The sequence below is a fragment of the Anolis sagrei genome, chromosome 3, assembly GCF_037176765.1.
Source record: "Anolis sagrei isolate rAnoSag1 chromosome 3, rAnoSag1.mat, whole genome shotgun sequence".
Taxonomy (NCBI): Eukaryota; Metazoa; Chordata; class Lepidosauria; order Squamata; family Dactyloidae; genus Anolis; species Anolis sagrei.
The window spans coordinates 159,111,697-159,126,448 of record NC_090023.1 but is presented as its reverse complement, the minus strand read 5'-3'; the positions used below and the strand labels follow the sequence as shown (position 1 = coordinate 159,126,448).

The 14,752-nt window shown below is 37.8% G+C and overlaps 1 protein-coding gene across 3 annotated transcripts in view; it reads left to right on the top strand.

Moving 5' to 3' along the window:
* Positions 1–14,752, top strand: part of OGDHL (oxoglutarate dehydrogenase L) — a 117,553-nt gene extending 102,801 nt beyond the window's left edge. For all 3 annotated transcript variants that reach the window (XM_067465630.1, XM_060768997.2, XM_060768998.2), the window contains 6 exons: positions 494–565; positions 4,222–4,347; positions 8,567–8,639; positions 9,088–9,251; positions 10,797–10,951; positions 12,070–14,752. In XM_067465630.1, coding sequence (XP_067321731.1) covers positions 494–565; positions 4,222–4,347; positions 8,567–8,639; positions 9,088–9,251; positions 10,797–10,951; positions 12,070–12,193 — 714 coding nt within the window. In that variant the 3' untranslated portion in view covers positions 12,194–14,752. The remainder of the gene's footprint in view (positions 1–493; positions 566–4,221; positions 4,348–8,566; positions 8,640–9,087; positions 9,252–10,796; positions 10,952–12,069) is intronic.

Genomic DNA, 14,752 nt, shown 5'->3' with positions numbered 1-14,752 from the left:
AATTTTGCACTTTGTGCTATCAGGATTGAGTTTTTTTTTTAAAAAAATCAGACATTCATAGAGTCAAGCATTTAACCTAGGTTCTATTTTTCTTTTTCTGTAACCTGCTGGCTCTAATATTTGGTTCAAATTCAGGCACACAGTGGTCATGTGGTGCTCGGGGTTGCTTTAAATGCAATTTTCCTGCTTCTTGGCAGGGAGTTGGACTGGATGGCCCACGAGGTCTTTTCCAACTCTATGATTCTATGTTTCTTTAAATGAACCATATTTGCTAGAGCCATGTTGTGATACACTATGAATAGGTATTAAGATATCCATCATATAATGCACAAGTGCTTTTTAAATAATAGCATTGTATTTGGAAGGTACCATGGGTAATCTAGTCCCTGCCAGTGCTGGTAAAGGGTTCTAGTGGTGTGAATAACAATTATATACTTGAATGTCATTCTTCACATGCTTCAGATCTCATATTTTAAATGATTACATTTATCAGGGTCCAGAACATTCTTCAGCCAGACCAGAGCGGTTTCTTCAGATGTGCAATGATGATCCAGATGCTTTCCCAGTAAGTATGTCTATTGCTTTTGCTTCTCATCTGTCCTTTAAGTCCCCTCTCCAACTTTGTAATTGTTTTGACTTTCCCTCTTTAGAAAGATTTAAGTGTATGCATTTATTATTGGGATATGGATTATGACCTGTTAGGATCGTAACCTATTAGGGATTATGACCTGTTAGGATCATAACCTATTGGGTAGCAGAGTATCGGAAGTGTTCCTTTTGTTTATTGGGTAAGGGATGATCGCTGGGCGTGTGAAAATCTCTGTTTCTATTCAGTGCTCTCAGCAGACAAAGATTCAAGTAGACTTCTTTAAAATAACATGTTCGTTTTACTCACAACTTCATGTATTTCAATATACAGGCACATTTCTTGTCAGGTTAAACTTTAAAATGTTTCAGTTTGTATCTTTAACTTATAGTTTTTATCTGTCACTTCAAAACTATATTACTCTGTTCAGCTCTCTTTTATAACAGTCTACTTCCAAGGGATTCAAGCCTCAACAGTTTTCTAACTTCCTACACTGACTTCTGTACTCAAACTGACTCAAGGTTCAACTGTCATTCCTCAACTGTCATCCTTTTAAACTGCATTCTAAACAGTCATTGAACCAGTCACGTGGTCTGTGGCCTCTCCCACTGCGTCAAGTGCATGCAACTGCAAACCAAAGAAGATAATACACTTCAGGAACTAACACATTGTAAACAGCCAAAATATTAAATAGAAGAGGCTTGAGAAGGTTGCTATCTCCAACATTAATACTTAGAAGAAACATACCACAAGAAAGCTGTACTAATAAAATATTTAGTGTATACTAGCCGTCCCCTGCCACGCCTTGCTGTGGTCCAGTCTGGTGATCTGGAAAAGTAATGAGAAAGTGTTGGTTTCCAATATATGTAATTTCTTTCTGCTTGTGGGTAAACAGTATTTCTTGCTGTCCCTTTGTCAGTGTTGATGTGGAGATTGTCTGGTTTGCCTACTCTGGAACATGCAACATGTAATTGTCCTTCTTTAGGGGTCCATTTCAAACCTATGATACTATATCTGTGTGTGTGTGTGAATCGTATATATCTCTCTATATCTATGGCTGGATGGCTCTTTGTCAGGAGGGCTTTGATTACGTTTTCTTGCCCTGGTGAAGGGAGTTGGACTGGATGGCCTTAAGTATTTTCTGTTGGTCGTGGGGGTTCTATGTGGGAAGTTTGCCCCGATTCTGTTGTTGGTGGGGTTCAGAGTGTAGGTGAACTATAAATCCCAGTAACTACAACTCCCAAATACCAAGATCTATTTTCCCCAAACTCCATCTGTGTTCATATTTGGGCATATGGAATATTCGTGCCAAGTTTGGTCCAATTCCATCACTGTTTGAGTCCACAGCGTTCTCTGGATGTAGGTGAACTACAACTCCAAAACCAAAGGACACTGCCCACCAAACCCTTCCAGTATTTTCTGTCAGGCATGGGAGTCCTGTGTGCCAAGTTTGGTTCAATTCCATCATTGGTGGGGTTCAGAATGCTCTTTTATTGGTGAACTATAAATCCCAGCAACTACAACTCCCAAATGAAAAAATCATTTTGAGTGAAGGACATACATTGGGTTGTTAGGTGTCTTGTGTCCAAATTTGGTGTCAATTCGTCCAGTGGTTTTTGAGTTTTGTGAATCCCACAAATGAATATTACATTTTTATTTATATAGATTGTTAAATACACAGATGGCCCTTGGTATCCACTTTTTCTCTATCTACAGATTCACCATCCACAGCTTGCAAATATTCCAAAACCAAACAGAGGCATTCTAAAAAGCAAACCTTTGTTTTTGTAGGTTTTTTTCAGGCTATATGACCATGTTCTAGAGGCATTCTCTCCTGACATTTCACCTGACATTTCACCTACCAAACTTGGCAGAGGTCACAACCTCTGAGAATGCTTGCCATAGATGCCGCGAGCTCAATTTAAGGTGCAGGTGCTTACCTACAAAGCCCTGAATGGTTTGGGACCATCCTACCTGCGGGACCGCATCTCTATCTACGAACCCACGCGTTCACTCAGGTCATCTGGAGAGGCCCTGCTCATGATCCCGCCTGCGTCGCAAGCACGTCTGGTGGGGACACGAGACAGGGCCTTTTCCGTGGTGGCCCCCCAACTCTGGAACACCCTCCCCAAAGATCTTAGACAGGCCCCTACATTGGCAGTCTTCAGAAAGAACTTGAAGACCTGGCTGTTCCGATGTGCCTTCCCAGACTAGGAAATCTCCAACACCAAGTCCCATAAGCACTTTACTAGAATTAAGATTGCTGCACACCGCACGCTGCACTTGCCCTATAATGCCTCATATACCACCTGTCACATCAGCACTTTTAATCCTGTACCGATTACTCTGGCCCGGCCCAGTTTTATTGTGTCCCAGTGTATTGTTTATTGCTTGTTGTTTATATTGCTTTAATTGTTTTTAATTTGCTTGGTTTTGTATTGTTATATTGTGTGTTGAGGCCTTGGCCTTTGTAAGCCGCATCGAGTCCTTCGGGAGATGCTAGCGGGGTACAAATAAAGTTTAATAATAATAGTAATAATAATGCAGGCAAAATGTCAGGAGAGAATGCCTCTAGAACATGGCCCTATAGCCCAAAAAACCTACAACAACCCAGGGATTCCAGACATGAAAGCCTTCGACAATACAAACCTTAGTTTTGCCATTTTAGATCAGGAATGCTGTCTTATTACACTATTGTATACAATGGGATTTGTGTATCTATAGATTTTGGCATTCACCTGGAGTGGGGTGAGGTCCCTTAAACCCAATCCCAGTGGATAGCAAACACCTGCTACATAAACATATGCAAGTAATAAAATCTAGCTATGTATATGCATAGTGTGCCTTTTCATGTTTTTTTTAATAGTTTGTAACTAACAGTGGATGTGAGCTATCAGGATCACAAACCTACATTATGTAGGATCTAACAGATCATATCGTTTTTTAAAACATAAAAAATATTTTGCTATGTTCACATGCCTGACATAGTTATAAAAGATACCTAAACTGAACAAGTCCTGGGCTAAAACTGGCATATGGAATATTTAGCAAATAACCTTAAACAGCATTTTGCCTAGCTGCTTTTAAACCCAGCTTCTCAAGTGCATGTTTTCATTCAAATAGAAGTAGCCATGCCAAAACATTAAGACTAAAAGCAGCTTTTTCATGAGTGGAAGGAATTATTAAGTTTTCTGAAACATCGCATTGCAATTCTCCTCCTGATTGTAGACTATCTATAACATTGATTTACGGATGACTTGATCTGATGATTCCACATCCCCCCACTCCAATGTTGTGGGGTATGCCTAATTGTATCCCTTGATACAGGGTTAATTGGAGCAATTAAATAAATTGTGCATGCTAGTTTTCCTTTACCTTGGTAAAATGTACTGTTTTGATAATGTTCACAGAAGTGTGTATATATTCTATATGTTTGCCTGGCCTGGACAAGTTTATAGTGTATGACTCTTGATTTGTTGTGTTTTATAGTCTGAACTAGATAGAAAGACCTTGCTGTGTTATTTCTAAAACTCTTTTATTTCCCTTTCTTCAAACCAAAATGTAAAATTAAATAGAAATAACATATAGAAATGAAACAATGTCTGATTTTTTAATGACCGTCTTGTCTCTTTCAGCAATTTGATGATGATTTTGAGGTTTCCCAACTCTATGATTGCAATTGGATTGTGGTAAACTGCTCTACTCCAGCCAGTTACTTCCATGTTCTTAGAAGGCAAATCTTATTGCCATTTAGAAAGCCTGTAAGTAATTCAGTGGACATGTTCTTGTTATGTATAACCTTTTGTAGCTGTTTGTATATGTAACAGAATGAAAAATGGAGGATTCGAGACTATACATATATATAACGCTTAGGTAATAGTTGAAAGTAATGTTTATGTTCTTTTTAGATTTTCCTATGTACATTTTATTAAAAGTCTGTGAAGGTGCACACATTATTTTATAATGGAAAAATCTAAGCAATGAGATTTCTGTTCTTTTCCACTTGACATTCTTTAGCAGTTGGAAAATTGCAACTGTCCAATTCTTTGGTGCGGTCTTTGTGTCCTCACAAAATGGATTTTACACCTGCTTATGACCCTATTTGGAGTGTTCCAGTGCTGAGTACATTTAGTAGGAAGCTCCTTCCTGCATTGTGCATATTCCAACCCCCCAATCTGATCTCACCTCAGTTTCTTTTCATTCGTCATATAATAGTGTCACTAGCTGAGTAACTCTCTCTTCACATCTAATATCTTGATTTAGCTTGCTTGCTTGCTTTCCCTTGACTTATTTCTTCCTTCCTTTTTGTACTTTTAGTTCTTTTATCTACAGTTAGTAGTTTCCTCTAGTAGAAATGGAAAGACCTGGAAAAATTGGGGGAAAACAGTTTTCCCCCAGGTTTTTCCCATAGTTTTCCCATTTCCCCCGATTTTTCCATTTCCTCTTGTTTTTTCCCATTTTTCTCAGTTTTTCCATTTTTATCCAGGCTTTCCCATCTCTAGCCTCTACACAACTCTTCAAAGCTCGCTCTGTCATGATTTCACTGGCCAAGCTCTCCACAAATGGGGAAAAATATTTTTAAGTTGTGATCACACTGTGATGAATATGGTCTTATTTTCTGCTTCTTCGTCTCTGATTAAGCTTTTCTCATTGCCTTCTAATGGCTGTCAAAACTGAAGAAAATGCCCTCATCAACTTAGTCTTCTTTGGTGTCAAAATCGGTTGCCATGGTGATGCCCTTTGTTACTATTTTGTGATTTGTCAATATTGTCCAGCTCTGTCGTCAGCTTCTTTATTACTAACGACAATGTGTTTGATATTTCAAGGAATTGCTTCTTTGAAAGTGAATATCACAGTTAGAGATAATGGATGGTCGGTTTGCTCACTGATTCCAAATATTGATCCTGGATAATCCCGGCTCAGACTGGACTCCTTGCATCTTCCCATTGTTTAGAGGAAGGATTCTTAAACTTTTCCACTTGCAATCCCTTTTGGCCCAAGAAATTTTTACATGACCCTGATATATAGATATATAAAATAAGTATAATATCAAACATTTTCTGATACAAGTCAGCATTTGCAAAGCTTGCTAAAGAGGCTGATTTTATTTTTTATGGAGTACAGCTGAAGCGTCCTCTGCAGACAAGGAGTCAAGGAGGCAGTAAGGCAAGCAAGCACATCAGCAAGGAGGAGTATTTCTTTTTTATATAGATGTATCTAAGCCTTGTTAGATGCAGGGGATAATAAGAATTGCAATTCATGACATCTGGAAGTCTCTGGATTGAGGGACTAGGTTTTCTTAAATTTTTTCACTTGCCTTTGGCTGGCCCAGTAAATTCTTACATGAGTATATAATTATATAAAATAGAGGAAAAACCAAACAATTACTGATAACAAATTATCATTTGCAAGGCTTGCTAAGCAGACTGATTTCCTTTGTATGAAGTACAGCTGAAGCATCTTCTGCAGAGTCCACTGTAAACAGTGCACAACAAAGTTGGATCAATACCTAAAATAGCCACTAGGTGCTGTTCAGAAAACTTTTACTGTTGCCAAATTTTTCAGAACACTAACATTGAGCTAAGGGGGCCCCATTTGGAGTAAGTTTAAGAAGCAGGGATTTCGAGCATTTATATCAGACCTTCCAGGATAGTGTCTCTTTCCTGTTTATATATACAGTTCCCTACTCTCTTGGAAGCTTCCCAGGTGAATACTGGCAAGAAGATTCACAGTAGTCCAGCAACGAAAGAAAGCAGGAAGACATTTTGTGGTGTAGATTTTACTCTTCTTCTGCCTTAGCTATTTGGGTTGCCAACTTCTAGGCTTGAATGGTCGTCCATCAACAGTTTATAAAATGCTGGCCTTTGTTCCTTCTTTACCAGATTATCAGAAGAGTGTTGTGACTTAGCTCCATCAGGAGGCCTGCCACCTTGCATCCCAACAAACACAGTCTGCAGTATACCTTTTTAAGGCCTGTTCAATTGCTACAAAGATGGGGTTTGGCTTCCAACAACAGCATAAACAATATTATCAGTTTGGGAACCTGGCTTCATCTTCCTCTACTTAACAGCATTATCTGTTGCTGCCGGCGCGAGCGCCGGATTATACCAGCTGTGCGGAGATAAGCCGCCACTGTGGACATGCATTTAGTAAAGACCCTTGGTGCTGTCGCTAAACCAAATGGCAAGACGTTGAAATGGAAGGCCTGATTTCCGACCATAAAGGCTAGGAATCTACGATGGTGCACATGAATGGAGACGTGGAAATAAGCGTCTTTCAAATCTATCGATGCGAACCAAACATTTTTATTTAACAAAGGAAGAATAGTTTTAAGTGAAACCATGCGAAATTTCTTAGTAATTATAAACTTGTTTACCCCTCGTAAATCTAGTATTGGGCGTAGGCCACCTCCTTTCTTAGAAATCAAAAAGTATCTCGAGAAAAAACATTGTCCATATAATGAAGAACCATAGTTACAGGTAAGGAACCTGTTCTTCTATGCCATGGTCCGTGTCACACACAACAGGTGACTAAAAACATGAAACACTCAAGTATGGTTAAGGATGTTCTGTCAGAATATTTACTGCAGCTGGAGTGCTGCAAGCAGGAATTGACACAAATAGGGAAATGAACTTATAATGCTGTTAAGTAGAGGAAGATGAAGCCAGGTTCCCAAACTGATAATATTCTTCAACATTGACATCTATGCCCTCACATAACCCAGCCTACCTTCCTTCTTTCTCTGGTTTCAGTATTATCTGTTGGAAGATGGGGTGAGAATATAGCTAGTCCGGATGGAATTTCCATGGAGCAGGGAGGGGTTTCCTACTCAGTTCTAGTACACTCCAGCACCAATCGCTGCTCTGAGATCAGAATGAAGAGAGGGGCCATGAAGGCAGTTCCATATTGCCTCCAGTATCATCAGTTGGGAGCCCCCCCATCTCCAGCACCAACCGCTGCTCTGGGATCAGAATGAAGAGAGGGGCCATGAAGGCAGTTCCATCTTGCCTCCAGTATCATCAGTTAGGAGCCGCCCCTCCCCTCCAGTACCAACCGCTGCTCTGAGATCAGAATGAAGAGAGAGGTCAGGAAGACAATTCCATCTTGTCTCCTGCACTGTCCTTATAATATAACAATATAATATAATATATTGTATATACATATAATATTGATAATATTATAATGTAATACAATATAATACTACTAATAATAATATGATATTATAATTATATATTTTATATTAAATGTAATATTACTAATATTACATTATAATGTTAATAGTACAATGTAATATATAATATTAATATTGTGCTATGGCAATAATATAATATATTGTATTTACTTTTTACTTGTAAGCTGCTCTGAGTCCCCTTTGGGGTGAGAAGGGCGACATATAAATGTCATAAATAATTAAATAAATGGGATCTCTGCCTGTGCAAAGCCCATTGTGTGAGGGCACAAATGACCACTCAGGGCCCATCCAGACAGGTACATATCCTGGGACCAATATAAATTTTTGAAACAAGTTTGAATATTCTAAAATTTTATTAGAATAGATAAGTCAGCTATTTCAATTACATTATTTTTTCCTGATTTATATAACCAATATTAAGTTATCTGGATGAAATTTGGTAGGTTGGAATTTCCAGACGCATTTAATGACAATGCATTTTCCACAGTCTAATGCATTGTTAGCTCTAAGATCCTTCTTAGATAAAAGTACTTTTATTCTGGTTCTTCTCGACACAGTACATCTAATATGTGTTAATAGTATTCACCATTATTTCTTACAAAATCCTTTATTTATAATTACCTTTTACACTAGCACTGAAAGAATATTATATAATAAAAAGAAATCAAAATAAAAATGTAGCTAAAAGCATTGACAAATGAATTACAAAATTAAAATGTATGAAATATGCATCTTAATTTATTTCATAATAGCACATTTTAAAGATGTCTAAAAATGTCACTTTACAGCTGATCATTTTTACGCCAAAGTCGTTGCTGAGGCATCCCGAAGCAAAATCCAGTTTTGATGAAATGATGTCAGGTAGGTTCCCTTGTAGACAGTATTTTAAGAAATATTTTTTCTCCATCTTTATAGTCTATATCAGTGGTTCTTAACCCATGGGTCCCTGAAGTTTTGGCCTTCAACTCCCAGAAATCCTAACAGCTGGTAAATTGACTGGGATTTCTGTGAGTTGCAGGCCAAAACATCTGGAGACCCACAGGTTGAGAAGCACTGGTCTATATTGTATTGCACTGCACTGAATTGGATTATACTACTGAGTTTCCTTTTGCAATGTAGGAGACAATCGAGATAACAAACTACAATTCCTTTAACTGAATTTCAGTGGTCTCTTTCCTCAGATATTTTTCTCTGCTCTCTGCTTTCCTTTCACCTCTTACAGTCCCTAAGGCATTTTTTTTCTCATTTTCTTTCTTTCTATCTATCAGACAAGGACCTTTGTAGTAAAATATTTTTATTTCTCATCTAGGAACCAGTTTCAGGCGTGTGATCCCTGAAGATGGTCCTGCAGCTGAAACACCTGGTGAAGTGAAACGGGTGGTTTTCTGTACAGGGAAGGTATACTATGATCTTGTCAAAGAGAGGAAGAACCAGGATTTGGAGAAGGAGGTGGCAATAACCAGATTAGAGCAGGTAGCTAAGAGTTTATTTCTCCAGATTATTCAAAAATGTGCATGCCACCGGATTGCAAGTTTTGACATATTGGAATGTAAGAAATGATTTTTTTTATGTTAAGAAGAATCAGGAAAGCATGAAATAAATGTAGTGCCACAGGGTTTTTACAAATTAAATGTATATTTATTTCTATGTTCTTAGTTTACTGATAAGGTTTGTACTCAGCACTTTACCCCTCACCCTGGCCATACATTCTGCTTTTTTGCACAAGTCCATGCTCAGCGTCCTAGTCCGATCATGCCCATATTCGTATTCCCAGTTGCTGGTGGCTGAGTCTGATTTGATACATTCAATGTTGTTTGTCTATTTGTTGTTTTTAATTGTGTTTTAAAGGAATTGTTATATGATACTATGTTTTCAACTGTGTTTTTTGTTGGTGAATTTTACTGTATGTTCTGGATCTGATCCTGCTTGTAAGCCACCCAGAGTCCCTTCGGGAAGATGGTTGGCAGGGTATAAAAATAAAGTTATTATTATTATTTATGAATGATATGACTGGAGCACAAGATTATGTAATAATATCTTCTCTTGTGAAAATTGATGAACAGTTCTCTTTTTATCACATGTACAAGATAATTACACAATGTATTACAATTTTTTTTCCTGGGTTATAAATACCATTTCCCAATTGGTTCTATCATAAAAATATGGAAAAAGTTTATCAAACTGCCAAAACGTTGTTATTGCGGGATATCCTGCTGCACATTTTTCTATAGTTTTTTTTATTACTATATCATAGAGCAGGGATCCTCAAACTTTTTAAACAGAGGGCCAGGTCACGGTCCCTCAAACTGTTGGAGGGCTGGATTATAATTTGAATAAAACATGAATGAATTCCTATGCACACGGCACATATCTTATTTGTAGTGCAAAAAAACCCACTTAAAAACAATACAATAATTAAAATGAAGAACAATTTTAACAAATATAAACATATTAATATTTCAATGGGAAGTGCGGGCCTGCTTTTGGTTGATGAGATAGGATTGTTGTTGTTGTGCTTTCAAGTTGTTTCAGACTTAGGTTGACCCTGAGCGAGGGCCGGGTAAATGACCTTGGAGAGCCGTATCCGGCCCCCGGGCCTTAGTTTGAGGACCCCTGTCATAGAGTCGCAATCAACATAGTTTGTGGCAGTCCCCAAAATAAAGTTTTTGTAGTATAACAAGTAAATACCACACAATTTAAACAGGAAATAACACTTTCAAACCAGAAACAGAAAAAAAATCACATTTTGTTACATAGTGTTATTGATTTCTATGTTTCTGAGGGTATTTTGTCATTTTTGTTGCAAAGTAATTTCTCTATGTGTATTTTGTCATTTTTGCATTTTACTACATTTCTTGAGAACTGCATCAAAATGTGGGGGAGAAACAGGAATAACTGTTACTTAATATGCACACTTTGAGAGATGCAAATAAGGCTGGTTTGCTTAAAAACTGAATAAGTTCTCTGAGCTTCTTTAACACTTAGAACACAATTTTTCACTTTTTCCCCTCAATCCAGATCTCTCCTTTCCCTTTTGACTTACTCAAAGATGAAATTGAGAAGTATGCTAAAGCTGATCTTGTCTGGTGTCAAGAAGAGCATAAGAACATAGGATATTATGACTATGTCAAACCACGTTTCCGCACCATTGTGAACCATACTCGGCCAATATGGTAAGGGTGCTTGCATTTGCTTCTTTTTTCATTCAGAAGGACTTATCTTCTTTCCCATTGGTGCACTATAAAAAAAAAGTACAAGGAAATGGGGATGAGACATTGGTTCTCCCTGCCCCATCTATACTGTCGAAATAATCTCGTACTCAATCTAACCCTTAATTTGTGGTGATTTCAGGGGGAGCTTTTCTTAACCTTGCTGCCTGCTAGACAAGGTCATGCTCCTCTGAGCCTTTTACTCGGATGGTGATTCTTTTATCTTTTAAGATGATTAGGAAGCCTTTTATGGAATCTTAAAAGGCAGTACACAGACTGTGGTGTAGTAGACAAGTCTGCTTGAATCATGAGCATATAATACCAATAAAGAAATGAAATACTAATTTTTAAAAAATCTTAACCTTAGAAAACAAAGAGTGAATAAACAAGTTAGTTAGACCTGTTTTTTTACCAGTCTAATGATTAAATAACACAAGCAAGTAGGTATAGCCAGCATTTGTATTTGTTTATTTATTTATTTATTATTTATTTACAGCTTTTATATTCCGCCCTTCTCACCCTGCAGGGGACTCAGGGCGGATTACAGTGTACACATATATGGCAAACATTCAATGCCAATTTTGACATACAGACATATACAGACTTACACAGAAGTTATTTAACTTTTTCTGGCCGCCAGGGGAGCTGTCGCTTTCATCGTCCATCAGCGACGCTGATGAAGTACCTCCGCATTCCTCGGATGCTTCCCCGCTGGAGTGCTTCTTTGTGGCCTCATAAATTAGTCAATTTTAGCCTCCCCACACTTTTAAGGTAGTACCTAATTTTCCTACTTGACAGATGCAACTGTCTTTCGGGTTGCAAAGGTCGACAACAGGCTACACAATAGTTGGAAACCCACTCCAACCCGGGCTGGCTTCGAACTCGTGACCTTTTGGTCAGAGTGATCTTAATGCAGCTGACACTCAGCCAGCTGCGCCACAATCCTGGTGCTGGCAGTATATAAGTTATTGTTGGCAGTATATAAGAAATATCAGGAGTTTAAGTAGGAATAAATGTAAGTTTACATCTGAAAATATCGTTATTCAGTCTCTGTCATCTATCCCCATTTTGTCTACTCCAAGGTATGTTGGTCGTGATCCAGCTGCTGCTCCAGCAACTGGTAACAAGAACACGCATCTGGTGTCGCTCCGAAGATTTTTGGACACAGCTTTCAATCTGGAAGCATTTGAAGGAAAGATGTTTTGATCATAATACATGCAGTCCCTCTTCTCAATGTGTAGTTTTGTTTTTGTGTGCTTAGGAAAGGGTATGGCCATAAAAAAAAATCAGTGGGAAAATTCTTCTAATTTCTAAATGGTTCTTCTTCTAAATATTTCCTCCCTCTTGAACCATTGTGTATAGCTGCAAATACTAGGGGTACCTATATAAAATCTTCTCCACTCAGTGTGGTTTTAAGGATTCCAGCACAGCTACCTCTTAGTGAAGAGAGACAATAACACACTTTTTGAACCTTGATGGAACATTTAAGGTAGACTGAATCAACATATGTACTTTAAAGAAATTTCTTTACACTCGTGACAATAAAACAGAAATGGTTAGAAATGCAGATTATGTAAACAGTCTCATAAATCTCAAATTACATCCAGTCTTTCTTTGTTGAATTCTTACATGTGTAAGTGCAGCATAAAACAACACAGAATGAGACATTATTTTGTATTGTTGAAGCCTTTCATGGCCGGAATCGCTGGGTTGTTGTAGGTTTTTCGGGCTTTATGGCCATGTTCTAGAAGCATTCTCTCCTGACGTTTTGCCTGCATCTGTGGCAGGCATTCTCAAAGGTTGTAAGACATTACTTTGCATTTCTTTCTCTTTCTTTCTTTCTTTCTTTCTTTCTTTCTTTCTTTCTTTCTTCAGTCACCCGAAGTAATTACCCCTCCCCCAACTGTTACAAACATCCAATTTACAAACAAATTAACTCATGGTTGCAAACAGGGATGAGACAACAAGAAGTGAGATAAACTTACCCCTAGGAAGAGAATTTCACTTCTGAAAGAGAGATCTTCAGGAAAAGGTGTTTCCACTGAAGCTTTATCTCCAATCCTTGTCTCCACAACAAGCCCAATTTTTCAAAATCAAATTATCACAGGGACAGAAAATGAGATGAAATCTGAACAGTGGCACAGACAGCAAAGAAACACCACAGGGGTGTTAAACCTTCCTTTTGCTACCCAAAGCTTTCATATGAGATACATGTGTGTGTGTATTCACACACACACACATACAAATATGATCTAGACTAGCTATCTTTTATGAAGCTACAATGGACACAACATACTGACAATTCTGAAAGAGGAGTAAGAGTACATTAAGGGTAGATTTAATGTCAGCAAGCAAGAAAAATACAAATTTATTTTTCTTGAATATAATTTTGTTTCAGTTGTGGTGGAGCTTGTATATTTTAAATATGCTAAAACGTATGGTTTTTCTCAGATATAATTCAGTTAATTTTGGCACTTTTAAAGTAATTTTTTGCCACATTCTCTTACCTTGCTAAAATTTAGTGGAAGAAATTCCACTTTGTTGATGTATGTTCCTGGAAAAAAGTGTATTATAATAATGTAAAATTATTTCCTCCTGTATATACTCAGTGAAAGGACATATTTCCTAGGTGCCCGCATAATATGCATCTCCTCAGTAAAGTCTGAAACAGTCAAATGGACTTATGATTACACTGGAGGGGTCATTTAGTAAATAATGCTTTACAATATAGAGTCATTTGAAAAAACTCATGTGTTTGCTGTGTCACAATAAGTACATACTGATGTTAGTAGACAATTTTACTTCCCTTCAAAACCAAATCCTATCCATGGGCAATCATTGTATTTCATTAGTAGAGCAACAACCGAAATTGTGTAGCTCAGGCATCCTCAAACTGTGGCCCTCCAGCTGTTTGGGCCTTCAACTCCCAGAATTCCTGACAATTGAACAAGCTCATTGGGGCTTCTGGGAGTTGGAGGTCCAAACAGCTGGAGGGACACAGTTTGGCGATGCCTGGTGTAGCTCATGGGGAGGCTCTCTGTCCCTTTCTTGGTTTATCCAACAGTGGGAAACCTATTTTGCTATTTAATAATTACAAGGTTTCTTATGTATAGTTTAGACAGCAGCTCCTCATGTTTGGCACTAGCTGGCTTTTCCCAGTCTGTTTGGCTCATTCTCATTGGTCACGAGTGCTGCAGTGTAACCATGACAGAGTAGTGGATAGATATATTCAGCTTCTCTACCCAAGGTCACTAATTCCGGTTTGTTCTGCCCTTCCAGGCACTAAAACCATTTGGAACTTCCAGTTGCTTGCTTTATATTTATGTAGCATTGAATCAGATTTAATTATTGCTGGACAATAAACTGTACAGTTTTTTGGAAATGAGCATGCACTCAGTATAACAGAACTTCCTTCTAAACATGATTGCTTGGGATATTTAAGTAGCCCAAATACAAAACGTTCTGAGTTGTTGGTTTTTTAAACCCAAGAATTTGAAAAGAAAGGACTAAATACATTTTAAATAATAATAATAGGTCTATATATTTTCCTGTGTTTTTACAAGGCCATCTCTCAAATACTTTCTGTCTCCTTTTCAGTGATAAATGTGCTGGTGTCCGAGAATGCACACATTTAGAGAGCAAAATTAACATAGACATAAAAATGGGAAAAGACAGGCTTCCGTTTTCATTGTTGTGGACTGTAATAGTATAGTTTAAAAAATAAATTCTGACTAAGAATGTGAGAAATAAACAGTGGAATATAAA